The sequence below is a fragment of the Lepidochelys olivacea genome (genome assembly GCF_965140295.1).
Source record: "Lepidochelys olivacea isolate rLepOli2 genome assembly, chromosome: 5".
NCBI classification, from domain to species: Eukaryota; Metazoa; Chordata; order Testudines; family Cheloniidae; genus Lepidochelys; species Lepidochelys olivacea.
In genome coordinates this window covers 128,893,153-128,918,088 of record NC_140415.1, presented here as the reverse complement: position 1 = coordinate 128,918,088, position 24,936 = coordinate 128,893,153, and the positions used below count along the sequence as shown (strand labels likewise).

The window sequence follows — 24,936 nt, the reverse complement described above, 5'->3', positions numbered from 1 at the left end:
TTTTACTACCTGTTTAGGTGGAAAATTTTCATTGAAACTAAGTTGTCAAGTCAAGAGGACATTCTCTCACTTTTAAATATGCAAGTTTAAGTAAAGAGACTATATATAAATGAAATTCTTTCAGGCTAAAAATTAGAAATAGGGAGAAAAAAGGAAATTCTGAATCTCTTACATGTGTAACTAAACAGGCATGTATCATGTACTTCAACTGAGAGATTTGTAGAAGGATACATGGAAAAATATGGAGTAGCTTTAAAATCCATATGATCTGAAATCACAGAAATGATGTAATAGCAGCCTGGGAAGATGAGGTGGTTATTCTACAGCTGAATGACAAGATATGTGGTGTAACTTGATAAAATGGCAATTAGGAAAAGCAGAGATGCAGCCAAAAGTGAAGGGATAGTGTTGTTCACACTCCGATAAGTGCCTCTTCTTGCTGGGAAGTTTCTTCTATGAGGAAGTGGGAGAGGTTTGAAACAATTTTATAAATGTTACATTGACACTTATTAGTGAAACTGTTTAAATTTTTAAACAGCGGAAATGAGAAAGCAGAGAGAATTCTATCATAAACTAGGCATGGAAGTACCAGGGGACATCAAAGGGGAGACCTGCTCTGCTAAGCAACATTTAGATTCGCATCGGAATGGTAATTTATTTTTGTTTGCTCTCTTTGGGAAAAATGCCATTATGCTAATAAGATTATTCTAAACACCAATCATAATTATAGAAATTGTTATGTAGTATTGTACATTCTGAATGTGACTGCATTAAACATCTAATGGTGTTAAGTTGTACTACTCCTGGAGAAATTCTGCGTCACTATGCACACACAGAATTCATGTCCCCCACGGATTTCTTTGCTTCCCCTCAGAAAAATGACTTTCTGACAGGGGAAGCAAAGGGAAGTTACAAGAGCGGTCACGCACCTCTCCCTAGCAGCTCAGGCACATAGTTTAATGCACCTGGAGCAGCTGGCAGAGAGGCAAATCACTATGGTGGCTCCTACCCTGCACTGGGATCAGCTGCTAGACCCACCCCCAGAAACCTCCCCTGGCTGCAGGAAGCTCAGCATCCTCCATTGCTTCCAGCCCTCATCACACCTCAGCTGCAGGGAAGGGGTCACTGTATGGGGAGCTGCTCCCCTGTCTGCCCAACCCCTTGCATCCAGACCCCCCCATACTCGGACCCATCCTGCCAAGCCTCATCCCAGAATCTGCCCCCCACACCCCTCCATACCTGAATCCTACCCTGCTGAACCTCAACCCCTACATCTGGAGACCCCCTTGCACCCAGACCCCCTGTCTCCAGACCTCCACCTCTGCACCCAGACCACCCCCTGCACCTGGACCACCCCAATGAGCTCCCTCACACCCAGATCCCCCACCCCACTGAGCCCTAGCTAGCTGCACCCAGACCCCCAAGCCCCACTCCCCCAGCACCTAGCCCCCCACCTTCCCGCTGAGCCCCTCATACTCAGACCCTCCCCTGCAGAGTCCCATTGCCCCTGCACCTGAAACCCCAGAACAAGCCTCTGTGCATCCAGATTACCTCCACACCTGGATCCCTCACTGAGCTGTCTGCACCCAGATTGTCCCACACAGAACCCTCTCACTCCACACCTGGATCCCCACACACTGAGCCCCTCCACACTTGGTTCCTGCCTGGTTGAGCCTGCCTACCCCACACCTGGTGCATTTGGCATGGAGGGGCAGGGCCCTGCAGTGTTTCTGGGGCAGGCTCAGCCCTTGCGCTACGTAAAGTTGGATGCAGCCTCAGGACCAAGTCAGTGTCCTGGGATGGGGGAGGGAGGCTGCAGGGTGATCTCCCACCTCTGTGTAGCCAGTGGCCTGTGCTCCTCGCTGCCATGCTGGAACCTCCACATTTATTCCTTGATAAATAAAACTTGCAGAATTTTTAATTTTTTGGCGCAGAATTCCCTCAGGAGTACTATATGCTCACCTCCTAGGGTGTGGTGAGTCCGCTTTGCATCACACTACCTCTACCCTTAAACCATCTTAACTGGCCATAGGAAGACCACCCCCGCCTGGGATATCTTTTGGAATAGTGCTGGTGTAGGAGCTCCTACACTACCATGATACTGGCTGCTAGCAGAGTTGGCCATGGTGAGGGTTATGGTCTGCTGATACCCAGTTGCCACCATGGACCCGTGGGGCTGTTGACAGTCGCTTAAAGTAGCAAGCCCAAGATTTGGTGGAGAGCAAAGGTCACATTCCTGAGCTGTGATTTCCCCTCTTGCTATATCCAGGGATTTGGACCATAATTTTGTTTGTCGGTAGAGATTGATTGTGCATGCATAATTCAACCCCCCCGCCCACTCCCAAATTTCCTATTAAATATAGTTTTTAGTGACCAAAAAAAAAAAAGTATCACACAACAGTTTTCAGAGTTTACTTAAAATTTGAGTGAACAGCACATCAATGCATAAAGCTAGGGATATCACACACTAATACTAGGAAATTTGAACAGTTAGGGCTGGAATTATATTTTACTAATAAATGTAATACCTTAAGGCTTCTTTTTGAGAGGAAAAGGAATAGAAATTACTGCGTATATAATACTTAGCAGAGTTGACATTTCTTTGGCAACCTGAAGTTTTTGAACTTCCTGACTTTCGAATACAATCTTGGGACAGTAATGGTGCATTGATAATCTTTTTTTAAGGAGAAAATTATTTTTCGACATGGTGACTGTCCAGCTTGTAAGTCCTTCAAAGCAACAAATGCTTTCTTCCTTAGCTGTGCATTTATGTCCTGCTTTAAAGCTCAGTGTCAGTCTTTCCATTGTCCTCAGTGGGTTTTGGATTAGGGCCCTTGAAACATAGGTGCACTGCCTGTGAATCTACACCTAGCTAAGTATGCATCCAGAAAATCCCAAAGATGGTTAACCTCCTTTTTAACTTTTATAAAATGAGCTCACCCCCAGTCTGACACATTCAGAAACTTATAAAACCCCATTTGCTTTGTCTTGATTTTATTTTTGTTACTATCGATTGAGATTACCTACAGTTTAACATCTTTTAATTTCATGATTATAATGCTTTCCTTTTTTATTTAAGGTGAAACTAAAGCTGATGAGAGTTCAAACAAAGAAACATCAGAAGAAAAACAGGAAGAAGATAATGACTATCACAGAAGTGATGAACAGGTAGAATATCTTTCAGGCAACTTTTACTTAGTTTTAGGTTGCCATTTAACTTTATTTTCATTATGTGCTATGAAGGACAAATAATCTTTTATATCCATACTTTCATCAGTTGATAGAAGCAAGGTACTGTTTTTCCATGCTTTTTAGTAGAATGTATAAAGTTGAACCAAGTGCCTTTATGTGTAGGGAAGGGGTGGCGTTTGTTTTTCAAGAAAATCTCATTAAGGATCAGTGGCCGTTATAATTGTGATTGATTGTCCTCTAGCCTGAAGTGAATTAAAAAATGTGCCTCAAAACTGGTATGTGAGGTCTGTGGCTGAGAAAATTACTCTCTAAAAATGCAAAGTAATTTAAATCTAGAACTTTATCTAACACCTTAAAATATATTTAATACAGATGATGATTTGTTTTTGCTACTTTGTAGCAAAAACAGCAAGGAAGGAAGAGAACTAATGGCGTCTTTTTATACTCCAAATCAGGACCAAAATAGCTGTCATAGGACCAGCTCCATAGTCCCTTACCTAGGCAAAGCAATTGATTGCTTAGCCTGCTGTTTGGATGAGAGCCAGATGGCTGAGGCAAAATCCATAGAAGTTGGAGTTGTGATGTTGGTTGGGAAAAAACAGGAAAAAATGGCAAAGATACCACCTCTGCTGAGGGTGTTCAGTTGCCGTTTGTGGCGCAGGTGTGCATTTTATCAATCTGTCTGGACTTTCATCTGCTAGTAAAGTAGGTCAGTTTTTTCACCTTTACGTATGGCCAGGAGATTGTAGTTGTTAACTGCACTACAGCTTAAACCACTCTTCAGATAAAAAAAACGTGTAGAATAAACTAGCTCATCTGTTATGGAATCCATCCATTCCCCCTCCCTCCCCTCTCCCCCCAGTAAAGCATAGGAAACCGTGCTTTTAAATCTACACTGGCTTCCCATCCCCCAAGTACTGGCTACAATTGAAGGTGTTGGCCTTTTACCTATAAAGGCATAAATGGCCTGGGACCTACTTTTCTGAAAGATGACCTCTCTCCCTCTGCCATCCTGCCACATTGAGATCCATGGGGATGCCACCCAGATACAGGGCCGCTGGCAAAGCATTTTCTGAAGGCTCCTTTAGGTTTGGGATACTCGCTCCCTGTCTGAAGCTGCTCTCATTAATCCACCTCGTGGCACACTGCAAGTCCCATTTAGAATCATAGAATATCAGGGTTGGAAGGGACCCCAGAAGGTCATCTAGTCCAACCCCCTGCTCAAAGCAGGACCAATTCCCAGTTAAATCATCCCAGCCAGGGCTTTGTCAAGCCTGACCTTAAAAACCTCTAAGGAAGGAGATTCTACCACCTCCCTAGGTAACGCATTCCAGTGTTTCACCACCCTCTTAGTGAAAAAGTTTTTCCTAATATCCAATCTAAACCTCCCCCACTGCAACTTGAGACCGTTACTCCTCGTTCTGTCATCTGCTACCATTGAGAACAGTCTAGAGCCATCCTCTTTGGAACCCCCTTTCAGGTAGTTGAAAGCAGCTATCAAATCCCCCCTCATTCTTCTCTTCTGCAGGCTAAACAATCCCAGCTCCCTCAGCCTCTCCTCATAACTCATGTGTTCCAGTCCCCGAATCATTTTTGTTGCCCTTCGCTGGACTCTCTCCAATTTATCCACATCCTTCTTGAAGTGTGGGGCCCAAAACTGGACACAGTACTCCAGATGAGGCCTCACCAATGTCGAATAGAGGGGAACGATCACGTCCCTCGATCTGCTCGCTATGCCCCTACTTATACATCCCAAAAGGCCATTGGCCTTCTTGGCAACAAGGGCACACTGCTGACTCATATCCAGCTTCTCGTCCACTGTCACCCCTAGGTCCTTTTCTGCAGAACTGCTGCCTAGCCATTCGGTCCCTAGTCTGTAGCGGTGCATTGGGTTCTTCCGTCCTAAGTGCAGGACCCTGCACTTATCCTTATTGAACCTCATCAGATTTCTTTTGGCCCAATCCTCCAATTTGTCTAGGTCTTTCTGTATCCTATCCCTCCCCTCCAGCGTATCTACCACTCCTCCCAGTTTAGTATCATCCGCAAATTTGCTGAGAGTGCAATCCACACCATCCTCCAGATCATTTATGAAGATATTGAACAAAACCGGCCCCAGGACCGACCCTTGGGGCACTCCACTTGATACCGGCTGCCAACTAGATATGGAGCCATTGATCACTACCCGTTGAGCCCGACAATCTAGCCAGCTTTCTACCCACCTTGTAGTGCATTCATCCAGCCCATACTTCCTTAACTTGCTGACAAGAATACTGTGGGAGACCGTGTCAAAAGCTTTGCTAAAGTCAAGAAACAATACATCCACTGCTTTCCCTTCATCCACAGAACCAGTAATCTCATCATAAAAGGCAATTAGATTAGTCAGGCATGACCTTCCCTTGGTGAATCCATGCTGGCTGTTCCTGATCACTTTCCTCTCATGCAAGTGCTTCAGGATTGATTCTTTGAGGACCTGCTCCATGATTTTTCCAGGGACTGAAGTGAGGCTGACTGGCCTGTAGTTCCCAGGATCCTCTTTCTTCCCTTTTTTAAAGATTGGCACTACATTAGCCTTTTTCCAGTCATCCGGGACTTCCCCGGTTCGCCACGAGTTTTCAAAGATAATGGCCAACGGCTCTGCAATCACAGCCGCCAATTCCTTCAGCACTCTCGGATGCAACTCGTCCGGCCCCATGGACTTGTGCACGTCCAGCTTTTCTAAATAGTCCCTAACCACCTCTATCTCCACAGAGGGCTGGCCATCTCTTCCCCATTTTGTGATGCCCAGCGCAGCAGTCTGGGAGCTGACCTTGTTAGTGAAAACAGAGGCAAAAAAAGCATTGAGTACATTAGCTTTTTCCACATCCTCTGTCACTAGGTTGCCTCCCTCATTCAGTAAGGGGCCCACACATTCCTTGGCTTTCTTCTTGTTGCCAACATACCTGAAGAAACCCTTCTTGTTACTCTTGACATCTCTGGCTAGCTGCAGCTCCAGGTGCGATTTGGCCCTCCTGATAACATTCCTACATGCCCGAGCAATATTTTTATACTCTTCCCTGGTCATATGTCCAACCTTCCACTTCTTGTAAGCTTCTTTTTTATGTTTAAGATCCGCTAGGATTTCACCATTAAGCCAAGCTGGTCACCTGCCATATTTACTATTCTTTCGACTCATTGGGATGGTTTGTCCCTGTAACCTCAACAGGGATTCCTTGAAATACAGCCAGCTCTCCTGGACTCCTTTCCCCTTCAAGTTAGTCCCCCAGGGGATCCTGGCCATCCGTTCCCTGAGGGAGTCGAAGTCTGCTTTCCTGAAGTCCAGGGTCCGTATCCTGCTGCTTACCTTTCTTCCCTGCGTCAGGATCCTGAACTCAACCAACTCATGGTCACTGCCTCCCAGATTCCCATCCACATTTGTGTTTTCCCAAGCTATGACGGGTTGGAAGGATGCTAGTAGGAGATGATTATACACCTTTTCCATGTCTACCCCTGCTGGGTAGGAATTTAGTGCTTTTTACTGGGCAAAGTGGGAGTCCATAAAGTCCAAAGTGGGAGCAGTCTGTAACTATACTTTTATCATGTGGCCAGGAGCATTCCAAGCAAAGGATCTCCACACTTCCAGTGCTTGCATGCGTGTGGGTGTGTAAACAAGAGATGCTAGTTGGGTAGTCTAATTTTAAGGTTATTAACCCATTAAACAAGAGCTTCAGAATAGAATGTCAGGAGCTGCCGAGCTTGCTTTGACTTGCTGCAAGTTCCGGAGACAGGCCTGGAGAGGCAAAAGAAAGCAAAAAGGGAGGGGTTGTCTGTTAGTCAGTTCTCCTGTGCAGAGCCCAGTGAGGAGATGGAGAGTTACCCTCTCCTGCATACCTAAAGTTTGGAGGTTGCAAGAGGGCTTTGTGGGAGAATTTCAGGGGGATTTTCCCCTTCCTAATACACTGGCTCAGGACTGTGTGAGGGGACACTGTACCTCTTGTGACCCACAGCCAACTCCCCTGCAAGCCTTAGGAGGTTCATGTAGGGCTCAACGCCATGAACCTCGGTAAGCTTTGCCAGCCCCCGGTGAGCATTAATAACTTCATGCAGGAATATGTGGTACCTAAGGGTCATTTGTAGGGCCCTACCAAATTCATGGTCCATTTTGGTCAGTTTCATGGTTGTAGGATTTTAAAAATAGTAAATTTCATGTTTTCAGCTATTTAAATCTGAAATTTCAAGGTGTTGTAATTTTAGGAGTCCTATCCCAAAAAGGAGGAAGGTGTGTGTGTGTGTGTGTGTGTGTTTGTGGTGGGGGGGGGTTGTGTGCGGGTGTGTCTTTGTGGTACTGCTACTCTTACCCAACAGCAACACTGCCTTCAGAGCTGGGCAACTGGACAGCGGCGGCTGCTGGCTGGGAGCCCAGCTCTGAAGGCAGAGCTGCTGTCAGCAGCAGCACAGAAGTAAGGAAGGCACGGTATGGTATTGCCACCCATACTTCTGTGCTGCTGCTGGCGGGGCGCTGCCTTCAGAGCTGGGAACCTGGCCATCAGCCGTCACTCTCCGGCCACCCAGCTCTGAAGGCAGTGCAGAAATAAGGGTGGCAATACTGCGATTTCTTCCCCCTCCACCCCCCCCCCCAATAACCCTGTGATCCTTCCTGCAACTCCCTTTTGGGACCCCCAATTTGAGAAACGCTGGTCTCCCCTGTGAAATCTGTATAGTATAGGGTAAAAGCACACAAGTCCAGATTTCCCGGCGGGAGACCAGATTCCATGGTCTGTGATGCATTTTTCATGGCCATGAATTTGGTAAGGCCCTACTTATTTGGGATGGGGACCCTGATGAGTTGCCTAAGGTGGTGGGGTTTGGTGACAAACCACTAAGATTTTGGGGGGGCTGATGGCACTTTGCTAAGTGGGGCTCTGTTGCCATGTACCACCTATGGCAAAACCTTCTCTGCTCCTGGAAGTCATGAAGATTGCCCTCTGTTCTGCTTTTCATGCTTCCCACAATGCAGTTCTTCACAGTCTTAGGTTCGGATTAGTTAAAAATTAAACGGTAATATAAAAGTACCTTGTTATGGTTGAGTACCTGTTAGTAAGGCTATGATTTTGGGACAGCTGTCAGTGTTCATGGTAATTGTAAATTTGAATAAAGTTAGTCAACCCTTCCTTCCCTTCCAAATATTGCAATCTGGCCCACGTGGTTGCAGGACCACTCAGGTTTGGTGCGTCCACCCCGTGTGGATGGTGACAGGGTGCCGGACCAAAAAATTCAGCTTAGCCTTGTGGGAGAGGAGCTGCCACTGTTGGGGGAGTGTGGAGAGAGCTTGCTGTCCAAGCCACCTCACATCCCCATGGGTCATCTGCTTTCCCCCATTTCTGTGACATAAGCCTTTTTTCCCGCACCTCTGTCATGACCTTTATTAAAATTTCCATGAAAAAATCATAGCCTAGCCTATCAGTAATTTGAGTAAAAATCTTTTGGTGTTTTACTAGCTTCTTTTTGAAAATTTTTTACTTGTTTTCTTGTAACACCTTTAAATCTCAGACAAAATAACTTTCAAGTTGATGATCCTTTTTAAAACATGCATATAATCTGAATGTACGTTAACATGGCCTTTAAAATTATGTAAAGATGACACTCTAAACAGTCATTGAAAAAGTGAAGGTGGTTTTCACACTGTACATACCACACAGACTATGCTGACAGCTTGTGCCACATGCTCTCAAAGAAACTGCGGAACCACCTGATCAACATCTTCTACAGCAAACGGAAAGATTAAGAATGAGCTCTCAAAACTGGATATTCTCATCAAAAACCAACCTTTCACACACACTTCCTCGTGGCTGGACTTTACAAAAACTAGACAAGCCATTTACAACACACACTTTGCTTCTCTACAAAAGAAAAAGGACACTAAACTATCTAAACTACTACATGCCACAAGGGGCCACAACGGTGGTTCCCTTAACCCACCCAGCAATATTGTTAATCTATCCAAGTATGGTCTTAGCCCAGCAGAAGAATCTGTCCTATCTCAGGGCCTCTCCTTCTGCCCCTCCACCCCCACAAACATGATACAGTTGTGTGGTGACCTAGAATCCTATTTTCGACCTCTGAACAACACACCTCTGAACAACATACTAACCCACAGAGACCTTCCTACCAAGACTACAAAAAGAAGGATTCTAGGTGGACTCCTCCTGAAGGTCGAAACAACAGACTGGACTTCTACATAGAGTGCTTCTGTCGACATGCACGGGCTGAAATTGTGGAAAAGCAGCATCACTTGCCCCATAACCTCAGCCGTGCAGAACACAATGCCATCCACAGCCTCGGAAACAGCTCTGACATCATAATCAAAAAGGCTGACAAAGGAGGTGCTGTCGTCAACATGAATAGGTTGGAATATGAACAAGAGGCTGCTAGGCAGCTCTCCAGCACCACTTTCTACAAGCCATTACCCTCTGATCCCACTGAGGGATACCAAAAGAAACTACACCATTTGCTCAAGAAACTCCCTGAAAAAGCACAAGAACAAATCCGCACAGACACACCCCTGGAACCCTGACCTGGGGTATTCTGTCTGCTACCCAAGATCCATAAAACCTGGAAATCCTGGACGCCCCGTCATCTCAGGCATTGACACCCTGACAGCAGGATTGTCTGGCTATGTAGACTCCCTCCTCAGGCCCTATGCTACCAGCACTCCTAGCTATCTTTGCAATACCACTGACTTCCTGAGGAAACTACAATGCATTGATGATCTTCCTGAAAACGCCATCCTGGCCACTATGGATGTAGAAGCCCTCTACACCAACATTCCACACAAAGATGGACTACAAGCTGTCAGGAACAGTATCCCCGATAATGTCATGGCAAACCTGGTGGTTGAACTTTGTGACTTTGTCCTCACTCATAACTATTTCACATTTGGGGACAGTGTATACCTTCAAATCAGCAGCACACTATGGGTACCCACATGGCACCACAGTATGCCAACATTTTTATGGCTGACTTAGAACAACGCTTCCTCAACTCTCGTCCCCTAAAGCCCCTACTCTACTTGCGCTATATTGATGACATCTTCATCATCTGGACCCATGGAAAAGAAGCCCTTGAGGAATTCCACCATGATTTCAACAATTTCTATCCTACCATCAACCATCAACCGGACCAGTCCACACAAGAGATCACTTCCAGCATACTACAGTGCTAATAAGCGATGGTCACATAAACACCACCCTATACCGGAAACCTACTGACCACTATTCCTACCTACATGCCTCCAGCTTTCATCCAGACCACACAACATGATCCATTGTCTACAGCCAAGCTCTGCGATACAACCGCATTTGCTCCAACCCCTCAGACAGAGACAAACACCTACAAGATCTCTATCAAGCATTCTTACAACTACGATACCCACCTGCTGAAGTGAAGAAACAGATTGACAGAGCCAGAAGAGTACCCAGAAGTCACCTACTACAGGACAGGCCCAACAAAGAAAATAACAGAATGCCAGTAGCCATCACTTTCAGCCCTCAACTAAAACCTCTCCAACGCATTATCAAGGATCTACAACCTATCCTGAAGGACGACGACCCATCACTCTCACAGATCTTGGGAGACAGGCCAGTCCTTGCTTACAGACAGCCCCCCAACCTGAAGCAAATACTCACCAGCAACCACATACCACACAACAGAACCACTAACCCAGGAACCTATTCTTGCAACAAAGCCCGTTGCCAACTGTGTCCACATATCTGTTCAGGGGACACCATCATAGGGCCTAATCACATCAGCCACACTGTCAGAGGCTCGTTCACCTGCACATCTACCAATGTGATATATGCCATCATGTGCCAGCAGTGCCCCTCTTCCATGTACATTGGTCAAACTGGACAGTCTCTATGTAAAAGAATAAATAGACACAAATCAGACGTCAAGAATTAGAACATTCAAAAACCAGTTGGAGAACACTTCAATCTCTTTGGTCACTCGATTACAGACTTAAAAGTCGCAATATTACAACAAAAAAAAACTTCAGAAACAGACTCCACCGAGAGACTGCTGAATTGGAATTAGTTTGCAAAGTGGACACAATTAACTTAGGCTGGGATGGGTCATTACACAAAGTAAAACTATTTCCCAATGTTTATCTCCCCCCCGCCCCCCCCATACCTCAGACGTTCTTGTCAACTACTGGAAACGGCCCACCTTGATTATCACTACAAAAGGTCCCCCGTTCCCTCCCCCCCCCCCGGTAATAGCTCACCTTAAGTGATCACTCTTGTTACAGTGTGTATGGTAACACTCATTGTTTCATGTTCTCTGTGTATATATAAATCTCCCCACTGTATTTTCCACTGAATGCATTCGATGAAGTGAGCTGTAGCTCACGAAAGCTTGTGCTCAAATAAATTTTAGTCTCTAAGGTGCCACCAGTACTCCTTTTCTTTTTATTGTACACTTGTTAGTGTTTACACCTTTTGGTTTGTGGTTTGACCTTGACAACTCCTGAGTTAGTCAGAATGACCTCTAAAATGTACAGATTAGCCGCTGCCAACTTCTGTCCAGACATTTTAAGAGGTAAATGAAGTGTAACTATAAGCTGACAAGTTATAGACAACTCGTTTGCTTTAAGTAAGGTGAAGGTGAACATTTGACTTCAAAGGTGTTTAATTTTTAAGTTTTGACCTTATTTTGGTAGACCAATGAAGGCTGCTTATAGAATGCATAATCAGGATTGCAGGAAATCCTATTAACCAATTCTGGACTGTTTGCTTTTCCCTGAAGGTAAGCATCTGCTTGGAATGCAATAGCAGCAAATTGCGTGGATTGAAACGAAAATGGATCCGCTGCTCAGCACAAGCAACAGTCTTACATCTAAAGAAGTTCATTGCCAAAAAACTTAATCTTTCTTCTTTTAATGAGGTAACGTTTTAGCATAAGAGAAAATCGCACTGTAAATAAAAAGCTTGTAGCAAGTGTATGAAGCTCACTTTTTAAAAGCAAAGCTTTTCCTTGTAATCTTGTTCTTAGAGAGAAACTGAACAAACCACTTTAAGATAAAATGTGATTATTGTAGTAGGACTAAAATAGCTTTTTCATCTGAGCTGGATCAAGGCAAATCTGTAGCCTTTTTATAAAAATATAAAGGCAAAATATGAATGTTGAAGCACTTACCTCCTTCCTTCCCCCAACTTAATCCCCTTGGGTTTCAGCCCTTGTTGGTACTTGGGCTAGTAATATAAGCCACATGGCTTGTCTAATACTTTAACACCTTTTTCCACATCCAGTTTTAAATCATTGTCATTAAGGTAAGCTTTGGCATAGGCTTCCACTAGTGTTATATGTTTATATGATCATGCGTGTAAGAGAAAATGGAGAATTTCACCCCAGTGCATAGGGCCAGTGCCAGGCCTATCCACCACTGAAGTCTTTTTTAAGCCATATAGCTTAAGTGGTCCATAGCCCTTGTGTTGCTCTTATGCACAAGGATGAATTTCACCCAAAGTATAGGGTCAGCATGTATCCAACATAAACTGGGGGGACTGCTGGCCATGCTCCTACGTTTCCTCGCAGGTTGATCATGCTTCCAAAGTGGAAAAACTAGGAGACTGTGGGTCACTGGGAAGCCATTTGGTGGGGGGGGGGGGGGGGGGAGAGAGAGGTGAATGAAGAAGTAGGAAGAAAAAGGGGGTCATCATCTTCCCTCTGATCTGCCCCATTTCAGATTGTAAAACTAGGACACATTATTATGAAGGGCAGCAGCCATACAAACAGTCCCATCCTCTCCTCGCACAATCTAGTACTTACTCTACCATGTCCTAGCCCAAAGGACATACCACCAGTTCATTCACGGCCTCATTCCCAATTGAGTGTTGCGTTGGTATTCAGCCCTGCCAACTCCTTGTCTGTTTCCCAGCTCAGAACCGCCTTTCTGCTCAGAAATACCCCTGTCCCCACTTATGCACACCTCTCTCCTCTTCCTACCTAACCTCTCCACAGCTCTGAAACATCCTCTCCCATGCTCAGAATACAACCTACAAAAACAGCCAGCCTTTCGGACTCTGAACCCTTCCCCTTCCTACCTGACCACAGCCACTCTCACCTGGCTCAGAAGTCACCCACTCCTTGCACCCCCCAGTGTGTAATCTATCTACCTACCTCTATTCAAAATTATTGTGAAGGCTACTTTTACTTAAAATAGAAATTGTCAACTGAAACAGCTTCACTTGTTCATGTATATAACAAGAGAAGACCACCTGTACTCTTGTTATGATCACCAATTTAAAAACTTATTTGGGTAGTGTGAAGGAAGGAACATGCTTAATTTTATTGGCTCTTACTTGTATTTATAAGTGGTCTTTTCCCCTGTGTGGTCGCATGGAGTTCTCACAAAGAGAAGTTGCATTCCTGTACCAAGTGAAGAATAGACTTAAGGACTGAAGTAATTGCACACTTAAATTATCACAGAGACACTTACTAGTTCTTACATCTTTTTACTAGGATGTTAGTTTTCAAATCTGCAAAAAGGTACTGTAGCCAATGTTAATTTATATAAAACGTAGTCCCTGTGTGGAAGAGACCAGCCATTAAAAATACAGCTTCCAACCCAGGTTGTCATCTGCCATATGATGCCTAGAGAGACAAGGCGGGTGAGGGAATATCTTTTATTGGACCAGCTTCTGTTGGTGAGAGAGACAAGCTTTTGACCTCAAACAGAGCTCTTCTTCAGGTCTGGGAAATGTATTTAGCTGTGCCACTCTGAGTACAATGTGGAACAGATTGTTTAGCATGAGTAGATAACACACATTTCAAGGGTCCATTCAAGGTGAAAGCCACTTCAAGGTAAAAGCTCATCTCTCTCACCAATAGAAGTTGGTTCAATAAAAGCTATTCCCTCACCCACCTTGTCTCTGTAACGTCCTAGGACCAACAACACTGCATATGACAATATGATGCTAAACAGTTTTCGTAGCATGTCAAACAGGATAAGCTGTCTTCACATGAGACTTGGAAGGAAGTAAAGTTTGTACAGGTTTTTTAAAAGTCCTGATGATGGTTTGGAGTTAGGGGAAGGTGTCAATATCACATAAAGAGTCAGTGGATCAAAAAGTTAGGGTCTACATTATGAAACATTCCCATGGTGGACTTTCATGGGTTGAGGATGTCTTTCAACATCCAGAAATCAGAGAAGAGACCTAGGTGCTCTCTCCATTAGGACTGAAAGTTTTGTTTCACACAGTGTGGGAAGCGTTAGGATTTTTCTGTTGTCTTCAGATGATTTTGGACATGTTTAACATGACTTTTATCCATCTGCATTGTCTTGTCACAGAAGTGTGTTCTGTGTGTCTCTTAATGAATTTAAGTCTCTCTTCCTTTTCAATCAGCTGGATATATTATGCAATGAAGAAATTCTTGGCAAGGACCATACGCTCAAATTTGTAGTTGTCACTAGATGGAGATTTAAGGTACGACACAACTGCTTTTTCATAAATTCACTCATATTTAGAATGAAAATTAAGTCATTAACCTGGTTATAGAACAGAGTTCATAAAGTATCTATTGTACACAGTTTTATACCTGCAGTAACTTTAAAACTGGCTAAAAAATTGGTTAAAAGTCCATCCTGGTTTAGGGGCAAAGTGAGGGCAACAACTCGAAATAAAGAACAATATATAACAACTGGGGAAAAAGGGGGAAGTAGATAGCTATCAATATAAATTAGAAATTATGAAATGTAGAAAATTGGAGAGGGAAAACTAAAGACAACAGGAAAAAAATCCATGGCTGGCGAGGCTAAGGACAGTAGGTTTTTCAGATAAATCAGGAAAAAGAGAAATTCTAACAGTGGTATAGGCTCTTTACTATATGGAGATGGTGCAAATGTTAATAATGCAGAAAAGGTAAAAGCGATCAATTTATAGTTCTGTATTTGGAAAGAAGCAAGATGATACACTTGTGTTACGTGACGATGATGAACTACTTTTCGGTCCATTGGGAATTGAGGGCATTAAGGATGCTAGGGATGATGATGGTAATAATTGGCTCTTATATAGTACTTTTTATCAGTAGATCTCAGTGTTTTACAAAGCAGATAAGAAACATTGTCCCCATTTTACAGATGGGAAAACTGAGGCACATGGAAATGAAGTGACTTACCCAAAGGTCATCCAGCAGGCCCAGATAGTGTGAACCAACTAAGAGGGTTGGTTCAGGACATCTCTGGGTTGCTGGTGCTGTTTATTATTTATATTACCATAGCACCTAGGAGCCCTTGGAATAATGGGGAAATTCCGGGAGATGAGACGAGTTTCTCCACAACTGGAGATGGGACACTTGGTGGGGTTGGCCATCGCTCTGAGGTGGTTCCAACAATCCTCTTTCTCAATGCCCAGCTGGTGTCTTGCTCACATACTCGGGGTCACACTGATTGCTAGATTTGGGGATGGGAAGGAATATTGCCCTAAGTCAGATTGGCTGGGACTTTGGGGTTTTTTTTGCCTTCCTCTGCAGCATGGGATGTGGATGCCTGCTGGGCATGACTCACCAGATCCATTCCCTGCCATTGCAGGGGCTTCGGGCATTGGTGGCACCTTGGTCTCTCATGTTCTCTCCCTGCGGCACACAATAGTTTAGTTTCCTGAGGTCTGGAATGCTTTGGTCTAACTAAAGTCTTCAGCCTTAATAGAAAAAGACGAAAACTAATGGCCTGTGGTATGCAGGAGGTCAGACTAAAAGATCTCATGTTCCCTTCTCGCCTGAAACTATGCATATTGGCAAAACATCAGCAAAGGACAAGCAGGATGACGTGGGTAAATAGCCTGACATCAATCCCAGGCAAAATAACGGAGAAGCTGATACAGGATTCAAACAATATAGAATTGAAGGATGGGAAAATAATTAATGCTAGCCAACATGGTTTTATGGAAAATGTCTTAAGCCTGATTTTGTTTTTTGACCATTACAAATTTGGTTAATAAAGGTAGTTGCGTAGGTGTAATATTCTTACACTTTTGTAAGAGGTTCAACTTAGTACTACACAGCATTCTAGTTTTAAAAATTTGAACTATACAATATCAACAAAACACACCTTAAATAGATTAGTTGACTGACAGATCTCAAAGTAATGGTCAATAGGGAATAATCATTGAGTGGGATGTTTTTAGTGGGGTCCCCCAGTGATCAGTACTAGACCTATGCTATTTGGTATTTTTATCAAAGATCTGAAAGCGAGTATAAAATTATTGCTGATAAAATTTGCAGATGACACAGATTGGCCAGGTAGTAAATAAAGATGAGGCCAGAGCAGTCATACAGAGCGAACTGGATCGCTTACTAAGCTGGGCCCATTCAAACAAATTATATTTTCCAAAACCAAAGTGACACATCTAGGAAGAATGAATACAGGCCATACCTACAGAATGGGGGACTGTATCTTAGGCTGCAATGACTCTGAAAATGATTATGGGGTCGTAGTGGTGGACAAGCAGCTCAGTGTGTGCTCCAAGTACGATACTGTGGATGTGATCCTTGACCACATAAACCGGGGAGTAATGAACTGGAATAGGAAAGTGATTTTACTTCTATATGTGGCATCAGTGTTGAAAAATTGGAAAGGGTGAAGAGAAAAGCTATTAAAATGATCTGTAGGTTGGAAAAAATACCTGATGGTGAGACTTAGAGCTCAATCTGTTTAGCTTATCAAAAATAATATTGAGAGGTAACTTGCTTATAGTGTAAAAGTACCTTCATGGGTAGAAACTGCTGAGTACTAAAGGGCTTTCGAAGCTAGCAGAGAATGACATAACAAGAACTAGTGGCTGGAAGTTGGTCAGACACATTCAAATTAGAAATAAGACACATTTTTAGCAGTGAAGGTAGTTACCTTTGTAGTTTGTTCTAAAGGTTAAGTGGTGGATTCTCCATCTCTTCAAAGCACACTGGATGTTCTAGTTAGGCTCAATATACAGCTAACTGGGTGAAATTCTGTGATCTGTTATACATAAAGTCAAACTAGATGATACGTGGTCAGTCCCTTCTGGCCTTAAAATATTAATCGATAACATATTTTGATGAGTTGATTGCCTATCACATAGGAGGATTCATTTTGCTTTTGCTTTTTAAATTAGCTCATTATTTTATCTTGCAGAAAGCACCTCTCCTGCTACATTACAGACCCAAAATGGACTTGCTGTAAGAGACCTTTATTGTCCTTCTGGACAGCGTTTTTTGCAGAGACTATCATCAGGCACCTTCTTAGTGCATCACTTAACTCACATGTGACACGAACCAGCAGAATTGTTTTGGAAGACTGTAGTGCTCTCACAGCCAACCAACCTTCTGAATATTCTTCTGGAGATGTGTTGCCCAGATTTCTGGACAGAAAATATTTATACTTTTTTTGTACGAAAGAAATAAATCACAAGAGGACACTACCAGCACTAAGTTTACAGATCCTGAAAACACTTCACAGTTCCATGTAGCTCAACTTCATTCATCTCTTTGCTGCAGTTCCACAAAAATAAGTTAAAACGTAGGGGTTTAAAGGTTGTCTTTGACACCAAAATTACCTTTAGTTACTTTCCATCTTTTGAAACTTCTAAAGCCTATTTTGAGATATTCTGCAAGGTGTTCCCGTCTTACATAGTATGCCTCAGTTACTTTGGCTTTCATTGAGCCCTTTGAAGAGCATTGAACGTACCATATGATTATAGAGACTGGTGATATTTATGCTGCATTAAAAACTTCCTAAAAAACTAGGCATCTGAAAACTTCATGAGTTTCACACAGTGCTTGATCTCATTTTATATTTCATTAATGTTTTGGCATCCTCTGCATGTTTTGATGAGGCTAATGAAAATGAGTTTACTTTTTTAACATGGCCCAATATTTTGCTGTGGCATAAATTGCATCCGATCATAACACACAAGTACTCAAAGTGCTAAATTTGTGAATTTTAAGGTAGACTTGTCTTATACAGTAAGGGCTTGCAGAAATTTATTTTTTCTTTACGGAGAATGTTTTTTCGCTAAATTTGTGGTTAAATAGTGGTTAAAGCATTTTTATTTTGAGAAACACCCCATAGAAACATTACACAAGTTTCCATTTCACTGGTTTAAAAATTCAGCTGTTAATTACTGACCAGTTCTAGATTTCCTTTAATGGTTTCCTTAAAAAGCCATTGTTTTCTTTAGTGTCATCATTAGCTATCTTGGAGGTCAGACTAGATCGTAGCAGTACCTTCTGGCCTTAAATCTATTAATCTAGATTTTGTGTTCAGCCTCGAGAGATGCAGGACACTATGTCATCAAGTCCACGCTCAGATAATGCTTAGAGGGGTGTTAACTAAAAAAAAAAAATCTTGAAAGGCTTTTAAAAATAGGTGACTTAAAAAAAACTGTTAATATTGGTTGAAAGTGATTTCTGCAGGCGATATACTGTATAACATAATAAAAATATTAAATGTTAAAATGTTTGACTGGCATGGGGGATTGTAAGATACTGAAAAGAGGGTGTGCAGTATGACACACTGGCAGCTGGAGGTTATTACTTTCTTTTTAAATGCTCAGGAGGGAAAGTTCCCCTGTCAGCTGAAAACCAGTTTTGTATACATATTATTAAACCCTTTTATTCCTCCATAAGGCAAATCTCACTGGCTAACATAAGCATTATGCCTGTTGGCACCACCCTACTCCATCCAGTTGTGCTCCTCTGCCCTGCAAGAAATCATTATTTAAAATTAGATTTAACATCAGGAAGTAAATCCTGAGAAATACTGGCTTATCCAAACATGTACACTCGCTTTTCTCCTGGGTCTGAAAGAAATCCACCGCCTTCCCAAAACAGCATGTTCCTGTGTGCCTCCTTACATGTACTTGCCTGGAGTCTGCTGGTCCTCCATTTGACTCCTCTCTTAGTTTTCCTACTGCCACATTTGTGAGAGGGAACACAATCTCACCTGTATATATTTCAAAACAGCGTTATAAAGCTGTGTTCTTTTATTTTTATTCATAATCGTAGAGGTGAATGAGGAGGAAATCAGAATGGGTGCAAATGGAGAAACAAGGGAAATCTACTAGACTAGTAGGAGTGCCATCTCTGCAAATCTAGGGCGGGAGAGATGTAAATGTACTTGGACCAGGCAAGACAACTTCACATCTAGGCCTTGGAGGGTGTGGGGAATAGAGTTTGGCTTTGGTTTGATCTTTCTGTTCCTGTATGCACCTACCTGCAGTTCAGCTTTTATCTATGTATAACATGAAGAAAAAACAGCAGTGTCAGAAGAGGAAAGGAGAGACTTCAGTAGTTTAGTTCTAGCAACTGGCCCTTTGTGAGCTTTTCACAAAATGAACCTAGGCGACGTGACCCTATAAGTCAGTTGATTTACCAGGACTTTGTGGAACTGTTAATCAGTTGTCCGCATTGTGGGGTGTGTCAGGGAACTTCAACCAAATGACCCTATCCTAATCAATCAGATTAATTTGAATCTAAGGGTTTAATAAATATATATACATGATGTGTCTACCTCAGAACACGCACTGCAGCAGCATTTTGTAAAACCAGACGTTACTGTAGTGCCATTGAAGTACATCAGAATTTGAATATTTTCCTGTGTAATTAAACTGAGGAGCAATTAAACAGATGAACGTGCAAATTCAAAAAACCCTCTGCCATTCAGTTCTAACTCTCACTGTAGCAATCTACAGTACAGAATATATATTTGTAAGTTTGTAGCTATCTTTGGAATCACTTGAATTTGCTATGGTGCTATATCAATATATTTAAATATCTGTTGATATCTGTATAGATACGTAAATCTGAAGCCTGTATTAACACCAACAGCTGGTTATAGCTCATAATTGTGTGTAACTCTGCTTTTTTTAAATGTATTAACCTGATAAAACCTCAGTGGTAAAAATACCTATTTTTCTAAATTGCATCATGTCAGAATATCTTCACTACAGAAACTATTTCCCATAGGGGTTTACTGCACCATTTGGTTTGATTTTAACTTTGTAGAAAGAGTAGCATACAATTAAATTCAACAGTCAGTGTGAGACCTTAAGGATTCTATTTCTGAAAGTTCTGTTTTACTTCTGTGAAGCTTAAGAGACAGTTGATTTAATGTCAAAACTATATTGGGGAAAAATAACTATTGTTTTTTTAAGTATTGTTTAAGGTCTGAAAGTCAGGCTCAGCTTAGATATCTCTTGGTCCTGCTTGGTCATGTTCAGTTTATTTTGGTTTTAGTGAAGATGGAGTTACTGTGAAGTAGTTTTCACAACTGCTTACGCTGGTAAATAATTGCAGTACAAGTATCTTGTTGCATTATCCTCAGCAGCAATGAGACTAATTACCCAGGCTCATAGTCTCACTAGATATAGTTTTCATTTAAAATAGAGAATTCAGATAGAATATATAATATTGAATTTAAATAAGATTTGGGGGTTTTAAAAAAAATTAACTTTATAAAATTATTTATTCTATTTTAAGCCTTCTATCTTATTTTACCATCCAAGTATTTTGGTTTCTATGGTCCAGCTTTATTTACGGGCATATAAAATGAAATTGTGAGATGTTTTTACAAGCTTCTTCCTTTTACTTTGAGTTTGAGTAGTTTTTATTTGATGTTTTTGTATGGATAAAGAGCATTACTTATGCTTTTGTGCAATAGGTTTGAAACATGCATTTATAAGGCATATGTTTAAATTGTAAATGTAGCATCTACTTACCGCTAAATTGAGAAGGAATGTAGGTGGGATTTTTAAAATGTACATTCAAATGGGTTTTTGTTTGGTTTTTTTAATTTTCATTTTTTATTTTTTTTTTTATTTTTATTTTGAAGTGAAGTTTGGGGTTTTAAAATTGTGTGTAAGTGCAAGAACTACCTGTCAGCAATATGTTAAAATAAATGATCTGGCAAGAAACCTTAATGTGAATTGTGGAAGCAATCTGCAAGACTTGCAGCCTATCCGAAATTGTTTTTGTGCCATTGTTACGTCTGGTATCTTTGTGTACCATCTAACCTGGGAATATTTATTTTTTATTGGTTGTGCAATACTATACACAACACTATAACCTCTGGGGATATGGGACCATATGAAATATCAGACTCAACTATGATGGTGCTATTTTTTCCAATAGGCTATGAGCCTTTGAAAGCTTATCTGGCTCTATTGTCTTCGTAACAGCATAATTAGTCTTAGGAGAATCTTACCATTGAGATAAACGTAATAGGAAAAAGCCAACCAGTTTTTACATCAACAGATGAATCTTTGATAAATTTATATTGTAATCAGTACTTAAGAAATGCATTTAATGCAGACAGCGTAAACTGTACTCTACAGAAAAATTCAGTTTCTGTATTTCCTCAGGTAATCACTTCAGTTCAGATGCTTCACTGGAAGTTTTAAAGCAACCTACTCATTTGTTCCTCTGCTTCAAAGTTAAAGAAAAGAAAAAATCCCATATAGGCTAGAATTTTTGCATAACTTAACTATGCTTAACTATAACGGAGAGGTTCACTTAACATTTCCTTAGGTACCAGGTGCAGAGAGAGCGCTTATTTTAAGGTGCATAATTTAACTTTGAACTGCGTTTTGATGAAAGCAGAGATTAGGTACAGATTTTCTGGAAACTTGCTCCTCATGGTAAGCCCACTCTTTTATTTTTATTTTATACTATTGAGTTTGAATTTGCTCATGTACAAACTTAATATCCAGTCCTGCAATCTGATCCACCTGGCAGATCCTTATGCCCTCGCAGAATCCAGTTGAAGTCAATGTGGCCTGCCCCAGAGCAGATTGTAGGATTGGGGCGTAAATGTCCAATACTGCAAATGCTGACCTTGTAACTTTACTCACATGGATGGTTCTATTTAAATCTAGTGGGATTATTCACAGGAGCAGAGTTACTTAGCAGCATGCCTGCAGAAGTCCTTATGATTTACAACATTGGTTTAATATAATCCTTAACATCCAAATGATTTAACTGGACAAAAGAAAATTTTTTTTTTCTGGAACAAGATTAATTTAGGGTTAAGGGACAATAAGCCAGTGCAACCACTAAGCCTTTATCCTCAATATGTGGTATAATAAAGATACTGAAACTATCACAGTATAAAATCATATTTTTGACTTAGTTTCATTTGAAAGTTTACATTTTTTTTATGCTTTGTGTTGCTGTGTAATTTTTGTACTATTGGTGGCTAGTTTTTGTCTGAATAAGCCTTTTGGGATTATTGCTTAATGTTTTGATTTTATGATAGTGAAGCTTGTATTCAGTGTTTTGCCAATTAATATTATATGCTTGTTAATAAAAGCAAAAAAGCTAACTAAAATTCTGTCAGGCTGAAAGTTTATTGTCCATTTTTTCCCAAGAACCTAAAGGACTAGCTAGTACAATACAACAGTACTATACAATACTGCATAAACCAGAATATTCCCCTTATATAGTTCTATAATGTATCTTCCCCCTGAAATGTATACCGCTTTTTTTTTTTGCTTGAATCCAACACTAGCACTGAACAAAATGTTACACTAACGACAGAACTCCTTAAATTGGTAAAATGTTTGTGCCAAATACATGGCAGTCTATTCATTAGCAAATAAAGTGACTTCTGTTGGATGAAGGAGGTTATTTTAGGTGCTTTGGACTCTTCCTGTATTTGTGTGTATGGATATATTTGCCACACTGTACATGGTGTCAGACTTGCTCCTCTTCTGTTAACGTCGCTGTGAGGGTTCATATTGGAGTCCAACGTTGCGTTGGACACAATTGACAAATGTTAAATCAAAAAACCAAACCTGCCGAAATCCTTATTTTGTTTTAATTGTTAAATGATTGACAGATACTGATTGTCTATTTCCTCTCTGGTTGAAAGTTAGAAAAAGGACTTAGAGTAGCTAAAATGCCACTTCAGAGAGCTTTGGCTCATTAACCAGAGGTAAATTTGCCTTCAAAGTGTTGATCTAATTTTTGGTTGCTTTCTGGGTTATTTTAGTAGTTTCTTCCCTAACTGTTTAAGATCATCAAGGATTATGTAGGAACTCCTCAAAAGGATTTACTGTTTTTGGCTTAAACGAAGCTCAAGGTTAATCTAGATACTCTAGTAAACTGCAAAGCATATAAAGCCCTAGGTGAATTTCTTTGCAGTATCTGCATACAGTAATGTGTATTTTCAGAATTGTGTGTGGTGTTTTCTTCTTATTGGGAGAGGCAAAAGGTTTAATGTTTCTGCCATTTTGCTTGGAATTGTAAGGAACTCTGGTTCTAAACCATGTAGCGATCTGTTCCTGCACAGGGTTCTCACTTGCACTAATGGTAGTGATGTGTAATCTTCCTGAGGAGATGAGGCCCACTAGATAGTTTTGCCATTGATTGGCCATTTAAATACCGGTGGGAGAAATCTGTCTCAGAAAGGTCCCTTTGTTCATGTGTGTCACTAAAAAGTGAATAAATAATAAACTTCTAAGTTTAGCACTAATTCTGCTGTGTCAGCAAGCACTATATTTCATCTCCTTATTCTCGTTGTTAGTTGATCTGTCATTTCTCCATGACTTTCCTTTGTTGGTTGCTTGAAATGCACCTACAGACCAGTGATTTATGCATGGGTGTTTCTGTTTAGTTCAGCACACTGCACTATTGGCAAGTATTCCAGGCATCTAGGGAGAAATTAACAGTGCTAGAAACCAGCGGATGTATTTCCCAATAGTGTAATTGTATGTTCCACACTGCCCCTCCTGTAACTTGCTGGAATAGTTAAGTGATAACCAACTTTGCCAGCTGTGACCCTTGAGCCATGCCCTACACAAAAATACATAAGAACACAAATCTGCACTCTAGTCGGGTTTTTAATAAACATCTACATGGTGAGAAAGTTGCTCAGGTGTATAGTAAGAATGATGCGCACATATACCTCATTTCAGGAATGGATAAAGGCACCACCATTGGCATCTGTTGTGACTGGGACCTTTTGAAATATGCTCTTGCAACACTTGTTTTATAAGCTAATGTTTTGTATTGCTTTGTGTACAATATATTCGACTTGTAGTTATTCAGATTGTCTTTGGCGTTGATTTTGGACATAAAAATAAATTCTTTGATCATTAATTTTAATTTCCATGATTTTTGTGCTAGTCTGAACTGATGGATCTAAATTAGGTTTGATTGTGAGTCATAGAAAACTAAACAGGAGAAATGTAGGGGGAACAAAACAAAACAAAAAAATTAGCATCCCAAAACACAATTGCTAATCTACAGGACAATAGTAGAATCTACTTGAGTTTGGTTGTGGAATTCCCAGAGCCTCACAAACATAGCCTAATAGTCATGTTAGTGTGAATATACCCATGTTCCTATAGAGCTCTGAAAGCTATCCACCTGCCAATGCAGCTCTTATTGAGCAACAAACTAAAATTCTCCCAAGAGGTAAGCAAGCCCTGGAAAAGTTCAGAAATCCTAATAATCCTTTGCCTACTGTGACTCTCCCTGGTTGAATATTTCCAATACTCTTCAGTGAGAACAACACTTAAGCTAAAAATTGATTTAAAAAAAAATTAAATTCAGTAACTTTCGTATATGGAAGTTCTGTTACCTGCATACATCTGAAATAGTACCCTTTTTAGTGGTGGGTTAATGCTAAGTCAAAGAATTGGTTAATTGTTCTCATAGTTCAGATAATAGAAATTTATATAAAATATTTAGGGCTGGCATCAAAAGTGACAGTCTCATTATTCTGTCTTATAACTTACT

At 41.3% G+C, this 24,936-nt stretch overlaps 1 protein-coding gene across 10 annotated transcripts in view; it reads left to right on the top strand.

Moving 5' to 3' along the window:
• The window catches only part of PCGF3 (polycomb group ring finger 3), a 113,267-nt gene extending 88,988 nt beyond the window's left edge, over window positions 1-24,279 (top strand). For all 10 annotated transcript variants that reach the window (XM_084628562.1, XM_084628565.1, XM_084628559.1 and 7 more), the window contains 5 exons: window positions 539-649; window positions 3,080-3,168; window positions 11,971-12,108; window positions 14,571-14,651; window positions 17,333-24,279. In XM_084628562.1, the coding sequence (XP_084484688.1) occupies window positions 539-649; window positions 3,080-3,168; window positions 11,971-12,108; window positions 14,571-14,651; window positions 17,333-17,380 (467 nt within the window). In that variant the 3' untranslated portion in view covers window positions 17,381-24,279. The remainder of the gene's footprint in view (window positions 1-538; window positions 650-3,079; window positions 3,169-11,970; window positions 12,109-14,570; window positions 14,652-17,332) is intronic.
• Window positions 24,280-24,936: the final 657 nt, after the last annotated feature.